The sequence below is a fragment of the Rosa chinensis genome, chromosome 5, assembly GCF_002994745.2.
Source record: "Rosa chinensis cultivar Old Blush chromosome 5, RchiOBHm-V2, whole genome shotgun sequence".
Classification (NCBI taxonomy): domain Eukaryota; kingdom Viridiplantae; phylum Streptophyta; class Magnoliopsida; order Rosales; family Rosaceae; genus Rosa; species Rosa chinensis.
Window position 1 is genome coordinate 84768138 of NC_037092.1, and position 16910 is coordinate 84785047.

A 16910-nucleotide genomic window follows, 5' to 3' on the forward strand; every position below is an offset into this window, starting at 1 on the left:
AACAAAGGAAAAATCATCCAGGAGTTTAAGATAGTTATACTTTAAAATCAACCAATTTAGATGCATCATGCATAAATTGGTCATTAGCGCCAAAAAGTAAAGATTACTCACACAAAATAAAGGCCAGACAATTAGTAATGCTTATATTTTCTTAAATTAATATTCAAAGTCCATGCTAGAGGGTCAATGAAACCATACTTTTTCTCCTTATACCAAAGCAAAAACCCTGACATCATTCATCTTTGCAAGATATAGAAAGAAAACTTCCCACTTCCCAAATGGCATGTCTTAATTAGTGGCTAGCCAGAAGCATTCCTTTCGTACTCTATTACTTTTGTTAAGTTTTTCGCCAATCTACCTTCAGTGATTTTGGGAGAAAATTATCATTACCGAATTTGTCTGAAAGCAACCAACATGCAGATTACAATATTTTTTAATCGGTTAGTTTGACAGCATTGGTTATGCTCGTTTGAACTTTTCTAAATATGTAGTTGAGCAATAGCCATAGGCCTTACCCATGGATTAGCATCAGATGACTCTTTATATGTGATGTACTCAACTATTCAACAGTGTGACTCTCTATTTTTCATTTTCTTTCAGTTTTTTGGTTGAAGTGTATGCCTTTAGTACTGGATTTTTCAAATGTTTCAACAAATAATCATCAAAATATAAATTGAGCCATATAAGAGCACCAGAACATTTTACCTGTTAAACCAATCATAGGAATTGATGACCATTGTGGCCATCACCTTTCTTTAAATCCACATGACATTGTATGATTGTAGTTTTACATAAAAGAAGAAAGCATACCTTCCAAACTCTTTCTTTAGAAGGATTCTAATTTAAACAAACGTATTAGTTTACCTTGTTGAGAAGATGTACAAGAAGCAACAATATCAGCAGTAATTGCAGCAGTTGCACTTTCTCAAGTCCTGCAGAAAAGTCAGTTAGTTGAATTTACAAGACCTCATGTTCAAGATCCTGTAATCCAATAGCAATAAGCATATGAAAACTTTACTTACAATGTCAACTTATGAGTATCCAAATAAACCGATTCAGAGCTTCTTCATTCTCATTAAAAACAAATGCATAAAGTCATGTAGATGTATGAATCAAGCAAAGAAAATCATAGTTGTTGATGGATTCACTGGACACCTCAAATGGCAGATGAGAAATGGTATCCATTTCCCCAAACTATATAACTAATTGGCAATTACAAAATCTCAGCAGATGGAAAGGGATGAGAAAGGACAAGAAATTAGTTACCCAGGAGAACCAGTACGTAAGAAGTTATTTCCTTTCATCTGCTTCTCCTCACTATTCCGTTATGAGGCCTAAATGAACATAAAGTTAAAATCATACCTTTACAAACTCTAAGGAAATCTTTACCAAGTGAACTAAGCTTTTCAGGCGTTATGCAGCTTGCATAAGAGTTTTTTTGTTTTTGAACAATGCATAAGAGTTATTTAATATAATGACAATAACAAAATTAATGTGGGAAAATGCAAATTCCTAAAGTGACAGTGAACGGGTGAAGTAAAAGATTTGTATTTATTGTGTCTCTCCTTGTTAACAAAGTTTGAAGGCCTAATCTATGTACTGATTTTCTGTTCCATTTCATCATGAAATTGATTCACCATTGAAGCTTGACCAGCACAATTTTATGTTGAATAGCTGGACCATTAAACATGTGTATACTCTTCTTCAAATAGAAAGTGATTATTTTGCAAGCTTTGTCGTGAACGAAGATGAGCAGCCCTGGGTCTGGTCACAGGTTGATAGAAACTAGATTGGCTATTCAAATTCTCATCCTTATTTAGTAAACTTCTGTGAGGACAAGATGCAAGAATTTAGAGTTGTGACTGAAGTTTGCAGAGGGAGGTTTCTGGAAAAAATGCTATGAGCATATTCAATACTTGAAAACCTATGAAGCATGGATACTTCAAAAATCTGACTATGGTGTATCGTATCCGTATCGGATATGGATACGGGTACGATACGCACTGGGTACGTATCTAGGACCTTCAAAACGTATCATTGACTATGTAGCACCAGTTGACCTTTTTGATACGTCTTGGATACGGTTTGACAAAAATTGGATACGTTTTGGGGGTATTTTGGATAATTTCCTTTCACTTTCAACCTAATACACACGCACTCGGCTTCGATCAGATATCTCTCTTCGCATCAGATATCTCTTCGCTTCTTCGCGGCGTCCCTTTCTGACTTTCTGTTCGCAGTCGGCTTCTTCCCGAGTTCGCACTTCGCAGCTAGTGGGTATGTTCAGATCGAAAGCTTGAAGCTAGTGGGTATGTTCAGTTCGAAAGCTTGAAGCTTTAACATCTGTGGGTTGAAGGCTTGAAGGTTGAGGCCTTGAAGGTCGAGTTCTCTGAAGACAATCTTCGCATCTCTGTTTGTTGCTTGATGGGTATGTTCTGAATTGAAAGCCTTGAAGGTTGAAGCTCTGTGGGAGTGTGGGTTGAAGGCTTGAAGGCTTGAAGGCTTGAAGCTTGAAGAGTTGAAGGTTGTTCTGTCACTTCTGTGGGCTATTATTAAAGGTATGTTCAGATTTTTGGATCATCTTATATCAATTACAGTGAGTAGGCCAGTAGGTTTGGAATCAATTACGTTTTGGAGTATGAATTATCGTTTAATTAAGTCTGTTACATGAATGTTTTGGAATCAATTATATGAATGTTTAATTAAGTCTGTTACATGAATGTTTTGGAGTATGAATTACGTTTTGGAATCAGTTACATGAATGTTTAATTAAGTCTTGGCAGCAACCATCTATTTATGTTGTGCAAGTTTTGGAAGCTTGTTTGTGCTTGAACTTAGTTTTAATTTATGTTGCTTGAACTATTTGTTAAGTAATTTGATCCTTTGACTTATGTTTTGTTTGATTGTTTGAATATTATGTCTTTCAATTGCTTGTTTCATTGCAATTCCATCATTTTATATGCAATATTCATCAAATATATTTATTAACACTATATATATATATATATATATATATATATATATTTTACATATTATTTTATAAATGTGTCCAAAACGTATCGTATCCTGTTTTTTTGAAAAAAAAACGTATCCACGTATCGTATCGTATCGCACCCCGTACCCCGTACCCGTGTCAGTGCATCATAGTTGAAAACTACATATTCCTATGAGGAAGATAGCAAATCTGACTGTAACATGGGGCCTTTATTTTATTTTATTGGGGAAATGATCATTTACCCGATTTTAGGCTAAAAATTGCCCACTTGCTCCACCAACTGTTTTTTAACCCCATTTACCCAAAACACTCTAAGGGATTATTTCCCCTTTACCCAATTAATTTTTTTTTTTTGAGACTTTTTTGCCCTCTCCTTCTTTCTCACTTAGAGAGAGAAGTCATCCTCCACCTTGCTGTGCTCCGGTGACCAGTGGCCGGTGCGGTCTCCGGCGACCGGTGACAAATTCCGGCGACCGGTGACCGGATTTCGGCGACTGTTGACCTGATTCCGGGAACCGGTAACCGAAATCCGGCGACCGATGACCGGAATCCGGAATCCGGCTATTATTGCCCCCAGTAATCATATTACTGCCCCCCAGTAATCATATTATTGCCCCCAGTAACTATATTATTGCCCTCCAGTGAATTGTATAAACTCCCAAAACCAAAATGAATACACTACAGGCACAATTGATCATATTATTGCTCCCCAGTAATCATATTATTGCCCCCCAGTAACTATATTACTGCCCCCCCCCCCCAGAAATTGCTCTGGGCACCCACCGAGTGTGAGGCCGGTGCAGGATTGGTCGGATCGTCATCGTCTTCGTCGAGATGGGAAGAGTTGGCGAAACAAGGTTGATGGAACCGGACCACCGACCTCAACCTCAACCATTGTACGTCTTCGTCCCCGTGGGTTCCCCAGTTAAGACCCGGCCAAGATCCGGATAGAGAAACAAAGACTAGATGGCCTAGAATCCGCCGGATCGATTGAGTTGTTGGCCCGAATCCGAAGGTGGAGCGCCGGAGCAGCCATGGCAGAGAGAGAGAGATTCTGGGGGAGAGAGAGTATGGTTCGGGTGACGGCGGCGCTCGGAGGTTGAGGTCGAATCCGAATGCAGTGCTCCTATCTTCTCTGATGGTGGTGGAGACTTGATGGAGGTGGTGGCCCGAAGCTGCCAGAGCAACCATGGCACAGAGAGAGAGAGAGAGAGAGAGAGAGAGAGAGAGAGAGAGAGAGAGAGAGAGAGAGAGAGAGAGAGAGAGAGAGAGAGAGAGAGAGAGAGCGAAGCCGGAGGTGGGGCGCGGCAGAGAGAGAGAGTGTGTGAGAGAGAGTCTGAGAGGATAGAGTTTAATAGGGGGCAAAACTGTCACTATAGGTTAGATTGAGTAAATGAGGTCAAAAAACTCTTGGTGGAGTAAGTGGGCAATTTTGGGCTAAAATTGGGTAAGTGGTCACGACCCCTATTTTATTTTCCCCTTTTTGATTACCTATGTGTGCATTGCTCAAATGCAGTTACTACTGGGGTAGCATTTAAAGATCTAAAGCAGTTACATGTTATACTGAATCATAATTGAGATATTAACAGAAGTCGACTATCACAAAGACTCGCAAATGCAGGCAGAAGTCAATCACACCCTAGAGGAGGAGGGAAACTACTACAAAGTAGAAGTCTGTGACCCGGACTCAATCAATTCTTCCATCTGACACAGTTTTGTTTAATTCTACATCAAGTAAAGGCTTCCCAATTAGAGATGCATATAGCATATCAGGAAAGATTTAGTCCACTTAAAATATGTACAAGGCTTTTAATCAATTATGTGTCCTGGGTTCAATGCTCCTGTTTGTTGTTCCATTTGAAGACTCGTGTGATATGTTACTAAAGTGTTAGAATTGCTAACCACACATAGGAACATCTAGTACACGAGATTACTCATGAGTTGAACAATCCTTAGGAAACTTAGTCTACAAACATCATTACTGTTTAGTGTTTACCATAACAAACTTAAAGCTAAATATAGTATATTCTCATTTCTAAATCTGCCACCCCTAGATCTCTTGAAATCTTCAATGGGTTCGGTTAATGAATCTCCCTACCATCAAAACATATAAAGGGAGAACAATTCTTGGATCCACCCCCGGGTGAACCTGCTTGTTCACCCCTCTCCCAACCTACCAATCAGAAATAGCCACATATATTTTGAGTAAAGAAATAAAACTCTAGCTTAACTATTTATAAAAGAAATAATAAAAAATAAAAACAGAATTCCAACTCAATTAAGAAACGGATGTTAGCTTACGCCGTTCCCAAATCCATATCGTGCTCTGGGCCAGGACGAAGAACCGAGGAAGTTTTGAAACCTAGCTAGCGACCAAAAGTCAATCCATACTGCCTGAAGCTGCAACTATGGATACCATCTCTGACAAGGATGAAGAACTGATTGCGCTCGGACAGGAGGTAATATTTATATCAGCATATCTATGGTTTCGATCAAGTCATACGGTTGAAGGAATTCATGATCAAGCTTTCATATTTTGTTTATATCAGCACATGGTTTCGATTAAGTCATCTCCTTCTTCTTTTTTTGTTTTTTGTTTTTTTATTAGTCAATTGAATATGGTTATATTGATTATACATATACAACTATATGATTGAAACCATTGAGTACACAACGTAGTGGCAGAACAATGCTATAGCTTTAACTCTTTGGTTATACTTGTATAGTAATTTATATCATTGATCAGTTATGATTCTTGTGTTTCTTTTAAACAATATTTTGATTTTGATGTTGTCTAGAGTTGGAAGCTTGGAATTTAAATGCTCTCAGTAAAGTAAGAAAGAAGTGTGATCATGATTTCTGGAATCTCATTCCTATTGTGAAAATTTGGAACCACTTTTGCTTAGGTCTCTGTTACCTGATTTTTACTAAATATATATAATTGGGACTTAACCATGAATCTCTTTCTTTCTTCTGTAAGATATTTTGAAGCAATTGATATAAGCAAACAAGATTGGTCTTGAATACATGACTACTCACCAATCTTAAGACACATTAATTAGTCCAGAACACAATGTTTTCATTAATAGAAGAAATAAAAGACGTACACATTTTATATGGACCAATCAAATTAGCCCCAAATGAGTAGACAGTTGTGACCAGTAATCCAAATTGAAAACAAATAGAACTACATGTTTTACTAGTCATGGGGTGATTCGAATCATTAAAGAATTAATCAATGTTCCACATATCATCTACTGATTCTGAAGTATTTAAATCACTATTTGTCCGGTTTTCTGCTCATGCTTGACCATCAAATGAACTTTATTTCTAGACCAATCAAACAAAACATACACTTCCTCAGGTTGTTGAAACTAGATCGTAGATTGTAGATGAAATAACAAACCTTATGCTAGGCTGGCTTCATGCTCTGCCTCTTATTTCTTAGATATAAATTTCACTTCTGGTAGTTGCTTGATTGTCACTGCAGCATTCAAGACCAATCTTGTTTGCACTATGGATACATGACTACTCACCAATCTTTCTTCTGTAAATATATACTTCACTTGTTTATTACTTGCCCGAACTGCTGCCTTCTTCTCTTAAAAAAAAATTACTTAATTCAAGTCTCTGTTGCAGTAACTTATTTTTCCTGGTCAATTGGAATATAGCTTGATCAATTTTTCTTCTTAGTTAATAGTTGATATCGTGGTCAAAATTTAAGTGAAGGCAGCAGTTCAGTTTAATATGTAGGTAACAAATAAAATTTAGTTCAGTTTGTTAATAGTTGTAGGTAAGAAATAAAAATTAAGAATTAATATGTATTAATAGGTTACAAAGAATATAGTATGTATAAATAATGAGCTGTTAAGTGGTAGAGAAGTTGCTTTTCCAGATGAGGATGAATTCGGTTTGCAAGGTTATGACGAGTTTAGTTTGCTGTGTGAGAATGGAATTGATTTGCAAGGTGAGGAACAAGATGATTTAGTAAGTGAGGAAGAAGATGATTTAGTAAGTGAGGATGAAGTTTTTGTGCAAACTGAGGAGACTTTTCAATGTAATGATTCTTCTTTAAGTTCAAATGAAGACAAAGAGAAGAAAGAAGAACTATATATCTGAATGGAGTTTAGTTCTGATGAGAGCGCGTATAAAGCTTATGCTAAATATGGAGGAAAATCTGGTTTCAATGTGAGAAAACAACGAAAGAAGAGAAACAACAAGGGTTTGGTTGTAAGGTTGCTTTATTGTTGCTCAAAAGAAGGTTACCGAAAGACCAGAACAAAGAGGGAAACATCTTATTCATTACCAGTTACAAGGGTCGGTTGTAAAGCCTATATGAGTTGCTATCGTCAAAGCAACGGAAAATTCAAGATTGTGTCGTTTGAGACAAATCACAATCATGAGTTGATTAAAACACCTATGAAGCATATGTTAAAGATTAATCGAAGTTTCTCTAAAGCTAAAAAAGAACATGCTGATGATGCTGAGATGTCAGGAATTTCAGCAAAAGCAACAGTTGAATTAATGAGTAGAGAAGTTGGGGGACGAGTGAATCTTGGTTTTATGGAAAAGGACTATCGGAATTACATACATCGAAAGCGAAGGGTGAAGATGGAAAAAGGAGATGCTGGAGCTATATTGCAATACTTCCAAAAAAAAGAAAGAGGATAATTCATCTTCTTTTTATTCAATGCAACTTGATGAGGATGATATGATCACAAATATTTTTTGGGCAGATGAGCGTTCAGTAAGTGATTATGGTCTTTTTGGGGACGTCGTTTGTTTTGACACAACTTATCAGACTAATGAATATGGTAGACCATTTGCTCCATTTGTTGGGGTCAATCATCATAAGCAAACAGTGGTATTTGGTGCAGCTTTATTATATGATGAAACCATTGAGTCCTTTAAGTGGCTTTTTGAGACTTTTCTTGGAGCGATGTCTGGAAAGCAACCAAAAACCATACTTACAGACCAATCTGCAGCAATGGCTAGTGCAATAGCAGAAGTATTTCCTGTAACTTATCATAGACTGTGTTTGGCATATTTACCAAAATGCTGCAAAGAGGTTAAGTCGTGTGTTTCACGGATCAGAACAGTTTGCTCATGATTTTGGAAAGTGTATATATGACTATGAGGATGAAGATAATTGGTTATTGGCATGGAGTAATATGCTCGAGAAACACAATTTGAAGGAGGATAAATGGTTAAAGAATTTGTTTGATTTGAGAAAAAAATGGGCATTGGTATATGGACGGCATACTTTTACTGCAGATATGATGAGTACACAACGTAGTGAAAGTATGAATAATATTTTGAAAAAATACTTGAAGCCTAGTTATGACCTGTTGTGCTTCTTTGAACACTATGAGAGAGTTTTGGCTGATCGACGATATGAAGAATTAATTGCTGACTTCAAGATGATGCAAACCTCTCCTGTGTTATCTGCTAACGTAGAGATGTTGCAACATGCAGAGGAGGTGTATACCCCATAAGCTTTTAGACTCTTCCAGCAACAATACACAAGTATTGGTGATTATGTTGCTAATAAAGTTAGCAAGTCTGAGATGAAATATGAATACAAAGTATCTTATCGTGGTGTTGCTCGAGAGCATTTGGTAAAATTTGATGCTTCAGAGCAAACAATAACTTGTAGTTGCATGAAGTTTAATTTTGTTGGGATTTTATGCCGTCATGCATTAAAAGTGTTGGATAGGAAGAACGTGAGAAGAATCCCTCCTACTTGCATATTAAATCGATGGAGTAAAGAAGCTAAGGCAAGAAGCATCACTTGTTATCATGGACCAAAGACTAATGAAAATCTCAAGCAGTCGATTGGAAAGTGGTACAGCCATTTGTGTCGTAATCATCGTGAGATTGCATCCTTTGCCGCAGAACATGAGGAATTAACAACGTATGCAGATGAATATGCCATCGAGTTGCTTAAAAATTTGGAAGAAAAGAAGAAGAAACTTTTGAAAGAAGATGCATGGGTGATTCAAACTTCAGATGTTGGAGCTTTGGAAGGTGAAGTATCAAATGCACGTGGAGTTAAAAGAAAAGCTACTGTTGGACGACCACGCGGTCGTCATAGTAGATTTAAAGGTGTTCTTGAAGGGAAAAATTGTAAAGCCACATTTAAATCGTCAACATCTGTAGCAAGTAAAGCCGCAAAGAAACAACTATCCTTCCAGGTATTTATTTAACAATTTGACAAACAAACTAAGCAAATTTATCTATTAACTAGATTTGTTTCTTTTTCTTTTGTTTTTGTTTTTGTTTTGTTTTGTTTTTTTTTTTTTTTTCAGTTTTCAGATTCAATCAATTGTAACTCATTATTATTGGGATAATACAAGATTCTATTCCTCTTAGTGACAATTGCGAGCAACAAGAAGTCAATGAATATGAAGTTCCAATGCTTGATTTTGCAACTCAAGTAAGAAATTATTTCTAATCACAACTAATATTGGCAGTTCGCTCTTTTTGGATTTCATTTTTTTTCCCATCTTGTTAAAGTGGGATATACTAATGGAATAATATTTTATGATATATTTTTTCATAGGAATCCAATCTTAGCGCTGGTACCCAAGTATCAATTTATGGTACAAGTGTAACTTTGCAAGATGGCTTTTCTTTCACTCAAATGCTCCAGGTAAATTGCCTAATTTAGTTAGTATTAATTATTTTTAATCTATTTCAATCACTTAGATATTTTGAACTATATTTTGTAGGAAATTTCAATGAATCATGCTAATTCTTCAGAAAGTAATGAAGAAGGCAAAAAGCAGCTGGGAAGTTGAAGATATGCAGAAAATTACTTTTTTTATTTGTTGAATTGTGTTAGTGCCATTTATATTGCATAGACACTGGGACAGTTTACAGTTTTGTAGTTTGATAAGAAGTTTCAGACCATGACACTCTTTCATTGGATATGAAATGATAATATTGATGGCTTATTTAAGCTTCAAAGAATTATCTTGGCCTAAATGTTCAGAAGCTTTTCCAGATATCTAGCTTTTCCAGATATCTAGCTTTTCCATAATTTTCTTCCTTAAGCATATCGGTCATCATTGTTTACTACTGATTAGCTTGCAAATATACTCTTAGCTATGGTTGATTTCCTTACAATTTCATTTGATGATGCTAACCAGAAGATCAGTGCATCTGCAGAACAAACAATGGTGTATCCAAGCAGACATACTGAAATTTATTTCTAATGCTTCCAAAACCTTCCAGTGTGCTTATAAACTCAATCTTACTAAACCCGAACAAAATTTTAAAACTTAATAAATCGTAAGCTTCTTATTCGACAATTTGCACACACGTGCTTCTGCCAGTCTCATCACATCCATGGTTGCTAGCACGCCACTTTGGTACATCTCTTGGGCTCCTGCATAATAATACATTCACAAGAAAGTGATTCGAATTTGGTTCAAGTCTATGAAAACAAAAGGGTGTTGGTGAATAATGAAAAAATTGTAGTCTACTGTCATCCATCAGTGAAAAAATGGCCGATATAAGGGCTCAGAATAATGATTACCTTTAAGATATGCTATTGTTGCTGTTGGGTTTCTAGAGCAAAATTCAAGGCTAGTAATGAGACCTGGGCAGATTCTAGTAAGCTTTAACCCAGTTTCTTTGGCTAATGTCCATGCAGCTTTCTATGCTCTAAGCTTTCCCAAAGCATACAGCAGTTGCCATATTTCAAACCCGATTTAAAAGTACTGATAATATGCTAATGAACAAACAATTGTTGCTTAGTTTTTGGGTTTTGTGTATGCAAAGCGACTCATTGCTCCAGCAGTCATGGTTAATAAAATCATGATCAAACTTCTTTCTTTACTGAGAGCATTTAAATTCCAAGTTTCCAACTCTAGAGAGCATCAAAATTAAAAGATCATTTAAAAGAAACACAAAAATCATAACTAATCAAGCTAATAGATAGTAATCTAAACATTGGAACATATGATCATACAAACAACAGACCAAAAAAATAAAAAAGAAGATGAAATTGATCATACAAACAACTGACCAAAAAAATAAAAAAGAAGAAGATGAAATTGTCAGCTGTCGAAGCTAATAGGTTCTAGAGTAAACTATCATGTACTATATGTATAATAAACTGAGATGGAATTGTCGAACATTAGAACAAGAAGAGTCATAATTGATCAAGCTAATAGAATACGATATATGATAATCGACTGACCAACAAAAAAGAAGAAGGAGATGATCGACCGAACATAAGAACAAGAAAAATCAAAACTGATTAAACATATAAAACGTAAACCAAATTCAAAGGCTAAAGAAAAGAAACAGAAACCCCAAATAAAAATTACCTTAGTCCAATTAGTGCAATCTGTTCTTCGTTCTTGTCAAAGATGGTATCCAAAGGCTAAAGAAAAGAAACAGAAACCCCAAATGAAAATTACCTCAATCCTTATCAGAGATGGTATCCATAGTTGCAGCTTCAGGCAGTATGGATTGACTTTTGGTCGCTAGGTTTCAAAACTTCCTCTGTTCTTCGTCCTGGCCAAGAGCACGATATGGATTTGGGAACGGCGTTAGCTAACGTCCGTTCCTTAATTGAGTTGGAATTCTGTTTTTATTTTTTATTATTTCTTTTATAAATAGTTAAGCTAGAGTTTTATTTCTTTACTCAAAATATATATGGCTATTTCTGATTGGTAGGTTGGGAGAGGGGTGAACAAGCAGGTTCACCCGGGGTGGATCCAAGAATTGTTCGGGAGTGCCTTGAAGCAAATAACAGTTCATATATGCATCCAACAAAACAAGAAACTCGTGTTTTCACAATGGAGCGCCTTGAAGCAAATAACAGTACTAAATTGAAAAACAGAGACATCAAAGAAAACATCAATTATCCCGAAAATGCTCTACTTTTTTACCAGACAGATTCATTTCATAATCTTGAAGATAAAAGTACAATTGAAGCAACATCAATTATTTACAAAATGACTGAAATGTTAGGAACTCTCATTTCACCATCAATGGCTAAAATTGGAAACTGGCAATTTCCTAAAACAAATCAATACTATTTCCAACAGGGTTCCTCTGTAAATACAATTTTCTTTCTTCTCCTCCCAAATTAGTGTTAGATTTAGGAGTTTAGGAGAATCGATGAAAGTTGCAGACTCACAGTGCATGCTTTGGTTAGTTTGGTTAACAAGTGTGTGATATATATAGATTACTGACTAGTGATTACTTAATCAAATTACTTTAGTTAGAAATGGATGGTAACTTTTTTGGCCTAATTACATTTGCACCCTTCATGATTCCTTCACATTACACCTTGCACCTCGTTACTCAAAAGATCTCAATTTCATGCTCAAACCCTCAATGTGAAAAAAGTAACATTTTTGGACTCGTTTGCTTCACGAAATGGGGGGATAGGGATGCGAAATATTTGTCTGAATAGAGAAGAAATAAGGCGAAAAGTGGTTTCTTCCATACCCCAAGAGATTCATTTTCACTTTTCTTTTCTTACATTTATTACTCACATTTCATTATCTTATTGCATTAATTACAAATTTTCAACAATTTTCTTGATAACTTTCCTTATATTACCAAACACTTAAATAGAAAGTTCATGGGAAATTTAATTTCTCATCCCATGGGTTTTTCTTTTCGACAAACCAAAAGAGGTCTAAATGCAAACCACTGCAAGTGGCCTAGTGGTTCTTGTCTAGTTGGGTGTGCTCCCCAACCTAGGTTCGAACCCCGAAGTTGTCAAAGTGGTCAGGCACTGTGCTGCAATGCACAATTAGAGCATTTTACATGCGTCAAATGGGTTTATCTTGAGCCTATGAAGCATTTGGGTTTCCCTTGACAAAGTAAAAAAAAAAAAGGTCTAAATGCGTCAAACATGCCTTCCATTCTTTTGATAGGTACATTGAAGAAGTGGACAAAAGCGACTCCAAGTTTCCTGACCTGGTTCTTTTTTTGTTTCACATTTCTATAGAACAGACATGAGAAAATAATCATATTAGAAGTGCCGGATATGTTTTCATTTTTATAAGAGACTAAATAGTCAAAACTTTAATGTCATGACCATTAAAAAAAATGTGGCTTAAATCAAAACTATTTGAAATCTCACACCAGAAAAGTGAAATGTGGAAGAAATATTGACCGCATCACTGACTTATTCATTTCAATAGAAAAGTAGGCCTCATAATTGATGCGTCAACAAAAAGGTGTCCGACCACATCACTAGTCAAGTTGATCGTGCAATTGACTCATTAGAAATTAAGATCATGAAAACACCCTATACTTTGAGGGTTGCAAAATATAATTTACCATCTCTTTTTTAGCAAAGAAGCTAATTATATATTGTTTTTAATCCGAGACTAAACTAGGCTACCTGAAACTGAAGTGAAGTAAAATTCCATCTCTTTCTATGAACTCAAGTGTAATTTCAATCCGGAAAGCTCGTTACAACTCGAGGACATATTCCACTCATGAAATCAAACTTTGACCAAAACTCGATCTCATAAGTTAGTTAACTGATAGTAAGCAGGAAATTCTACAATAACATGTTCTCTTTCAGAGATTTAACCGACTTGTTCTTTGTTTTGTAATAGGTTGGGACTTGGAAGCAGCTAATCATGTGATGCTGAGCTTCTTTCCATGACTTCTCTGCAACTTAAATATTTTACAAAATATCTCATGTGACTTATCACATGAAACCAAATCAGAGCCTCATTCATTCCCTGTCCTTCCTTTGTTTTTGTTTAATGGAAAATTAGTATTCTATGTTAAGTGTTAACAAACACAGCTAAAGTTGGCTGGTTAAGCTTGCTTTCCAAACGTGAAACACCCAAATCTTCTAAGAACTGTCCTCTTCTTTCAACTTTTACGTTTCACAATCTTCTATTCTTCTACCACTTTTACACCTACTTGTTGTCCCATATGTTCAGATCCTTTATGAAAAATAAGGCTAGAAAACAATGTAATTTGTGAAGCAAGGTTTTCACCAGAACATTTTCGTGTATGTCCGATCCATAAACTTTTCTGTGTAAGGCAAGATGAAGTTACGACAATTTGGCAAACAACATGTCTTAGTATCTGAGGCAATCGTCAAAACTTGTCTTAACATCTATGAAGCCACTCTCTTAGCACATCTTGGCCCTCATAAGCTTCCCTGCTTCAACTGTACTCTTCACTTTCAGAGTTGCATCATTATTAGAATTTTTTCCACCTTGCAGCCACTTGGTCTCCTTAGTTCGGAAATAGGTTGAAATGAGAACATGATTCTAGTTTTTGGCAATAAGGAGATTACTTATATTTAAAGTATCAATCTGCCCAAGCCCCATCACGCATATGGAAATTGATCATTTTCTAATATAGCATGATCTTCCCTATTAATTTATGCGATTCGCATCTACTTGATATAGCAAGCTCTAATTGATCCACTTGGGATCAGAAAGTTTCAAGTCTTTACTCTATTTTTAATAACGCCCGTGTGTTTATCAAAATTTTCCCTTATTCCTTAGTTGTTACTAATACTTCTTGTGAAATGATCCCCTACTGATCTTATGGCTGTGTTAATCTTGTACGTGTTCCTAACAATGGTCGTTTTGAGGTTAAAGGTTAAACTCTTTAGTATTTAAGTGTTTAAACAACGTAGTTTTAAACATTAGTACAAGATCAACATAAAGACGATGAGTAGGTAAGTCGAGATCACATTCTTTTGCTTTCTTGTTTAGTAGTTAGGTTTACGGTCCATGTATGTCATGGCTGACGTCTAAAGTTTCAGTAAGGATCCAACTCCATAGACAGAAGTCAATTAGTCAATGAGGTTGAAGAAGGTTTATACTTGTCACTAGATCTGATCAAGGAACCTCCTGAGAGTTGTATTAGAATATATTTGGTGAAATTTTCTTAAGACTATTTCCATTTGCTTGATTCATGAGTACATGTGAATTAAAGAATCTTTCTGCAGATAAAGCATGTGGTCTATGTCAGCACTCAGCAGGACTATGATAGAACACGCTGATCACATCTAACCATTTGATAGAACACTGTGGACCAAATCCAGAAGCTCATGGTTTTCCGCAAGATTGTTTTATTGTATTCATAAAAATATTGAAAACAGGGCATCACCCTAGTACAGATGAGATAAACTTACAAATCAGTAGTAGGAATTTGACAAATGAAATCGATGAAAGAGCACGAAGCTTACTCAGTTGATTCATTTGAAAACCAATACATATCTCATTTGATTTCCCCACTGTCTGACAATAATGAAGAAGCAGAATCCTTCCACACAACATTACCATAACCAAACAATCTTGCAAAGCAAGAAATCAACTGGTCGTGAACTACTTCTTCTGTAGGAAGCACCAAGTCCGTCTCCTTTCTCAGAGACGTAACTTCTTTATCAGCAATACCGCACGGCACAATATGCTTGAAATAGTTCAAATCCGGATCAATGTTGAATGCCAACCCATGAGAGGTGACTCCATATGAAATGCGCACGCCAATTGCACCGATCTTTCTCTCTCCAACCCACACCCCAGTCTCTCCTGCTTGCCCCGGACAAGCCTTCACGCCATACTGAGACGCCAATTCAATCATAGTCAACTCAAGCTTCTCCACATATCTCCGAGCCCCAAGCCCAATATCCCGAAGCGAAACAATGGGATACAAGATGGCCTGGCGCGGACCATGAAATGTAATGTCTCCTCCTCTCTGCGTATAGTGCAGTTCAGCTCCTATTCCTTTTAGATCAGACTCAGGAATCAACAGATTGTGATCAGTCCTCCGCTTGCCATGTTAAAAGCAAGAGAGAATTGTAACTGAAAGCTTACTGAGCAATTCGACTCTAAAGCATATATTATTTCCTCTGTTTCAATTACATATATAGACTGCACTTGAAACAGCTTTTACACAAATTAAGGAAGTAAACCAAAATAAGACTCCTACTCAACTTCACTCCTAAAGACTTGGTAAACAAACTGACTTCCTAGGAATTAGGATACCCAACGTACCCAACTATCTTATTCAAAAACATAAAGTTTAACACCCTCCCTTAAACTGAATGTCCCTAAGACATCAGTTTATAGCACAGAAAACTCCAGCAGCTGAGCTCTTTTCCATCAGAATCAACATCCTTCCTTGAACATACTCCAAGTAACTCTCTCAGCTTCACATAAACTGCAGGCTTGAGTGGCTTTGTCAAAATGTCTGCAAGTTGGTCTTCACTACTACAAAAAATCATATCAACAACACCATCCTTGCACAGATCACGCAAAAAGTGAAATCTGACATCTATATGTTTGCTCCTCCCATGTAAAACAGGATTCTTTGACAACTTAATTGCAGAAACGTTGTCACAGAACACTGAAGTTGGTTCCTCTTGAACAAAACCAAACTTTATAATCAACCTTCTCAGCCAAATAGCTTGGCAAGCACAAGCTGCTGCAGCAACAAATTCAGCTTCAGTACTTGACAAAGTCACTATCTGTTGCTTCTTTGAAGACCATGAAACAGCCCCGCCACTCAACATAAACACATAGCCAGAAGTGCTTCTTCGGTCATCCAAATCTCCAGCATAGTCACTATCAGTAAACCCAACAAGTTCTGACATTTCTCCCTTCTTATAAAAGATACCAAAATCAATTGTACCTTTCAAGTAGCGTAACACTCTTTTTGCAGCAGAAAGATGATGCTCAGTTGGATGCTCCATATACCTGCTAATAAGACTTACTGCATACATAATATCTGGCCTTGTTGCTGTAAGATACATCAAGCTTCCAACAATCTGCTTAAACAAAGTGCTGTCAACCTTTTTGCCCTTAGGATCCTTAGTTAGCTTCAATCCTGGTTCAATTGGTGTTCCAACTGAATTGCAAGTCTTCATCTCAAATCTGTCTAAAATCTCCATAGCATATTTCTTTTG

The 16910-nt window shown here is 36.4% G+C and overlaps 1 protein-coding gene across 1 annotated transcript; it reads right to left on the reverse strand.

Moving 5' to 3' along the window:
- Positions 1-15063: 15063 nt before the first annotated feature.
- On the reverse strand, positions 15064-15784 carry LOC112164331 (octanoyltransferase LIP2, mitochondrial-like; the record flags this gene model as incomplete). Its single annotated transcript, XM_024300543.2, has 1 exon — positions 15064-15784. A coding segment is annotated over one exon (561 nt), but the record flags the coding sequence as incomplete, so codon positions are not given.
- Positions 15785-16910: the final 1126 nt, after the last annotated feature.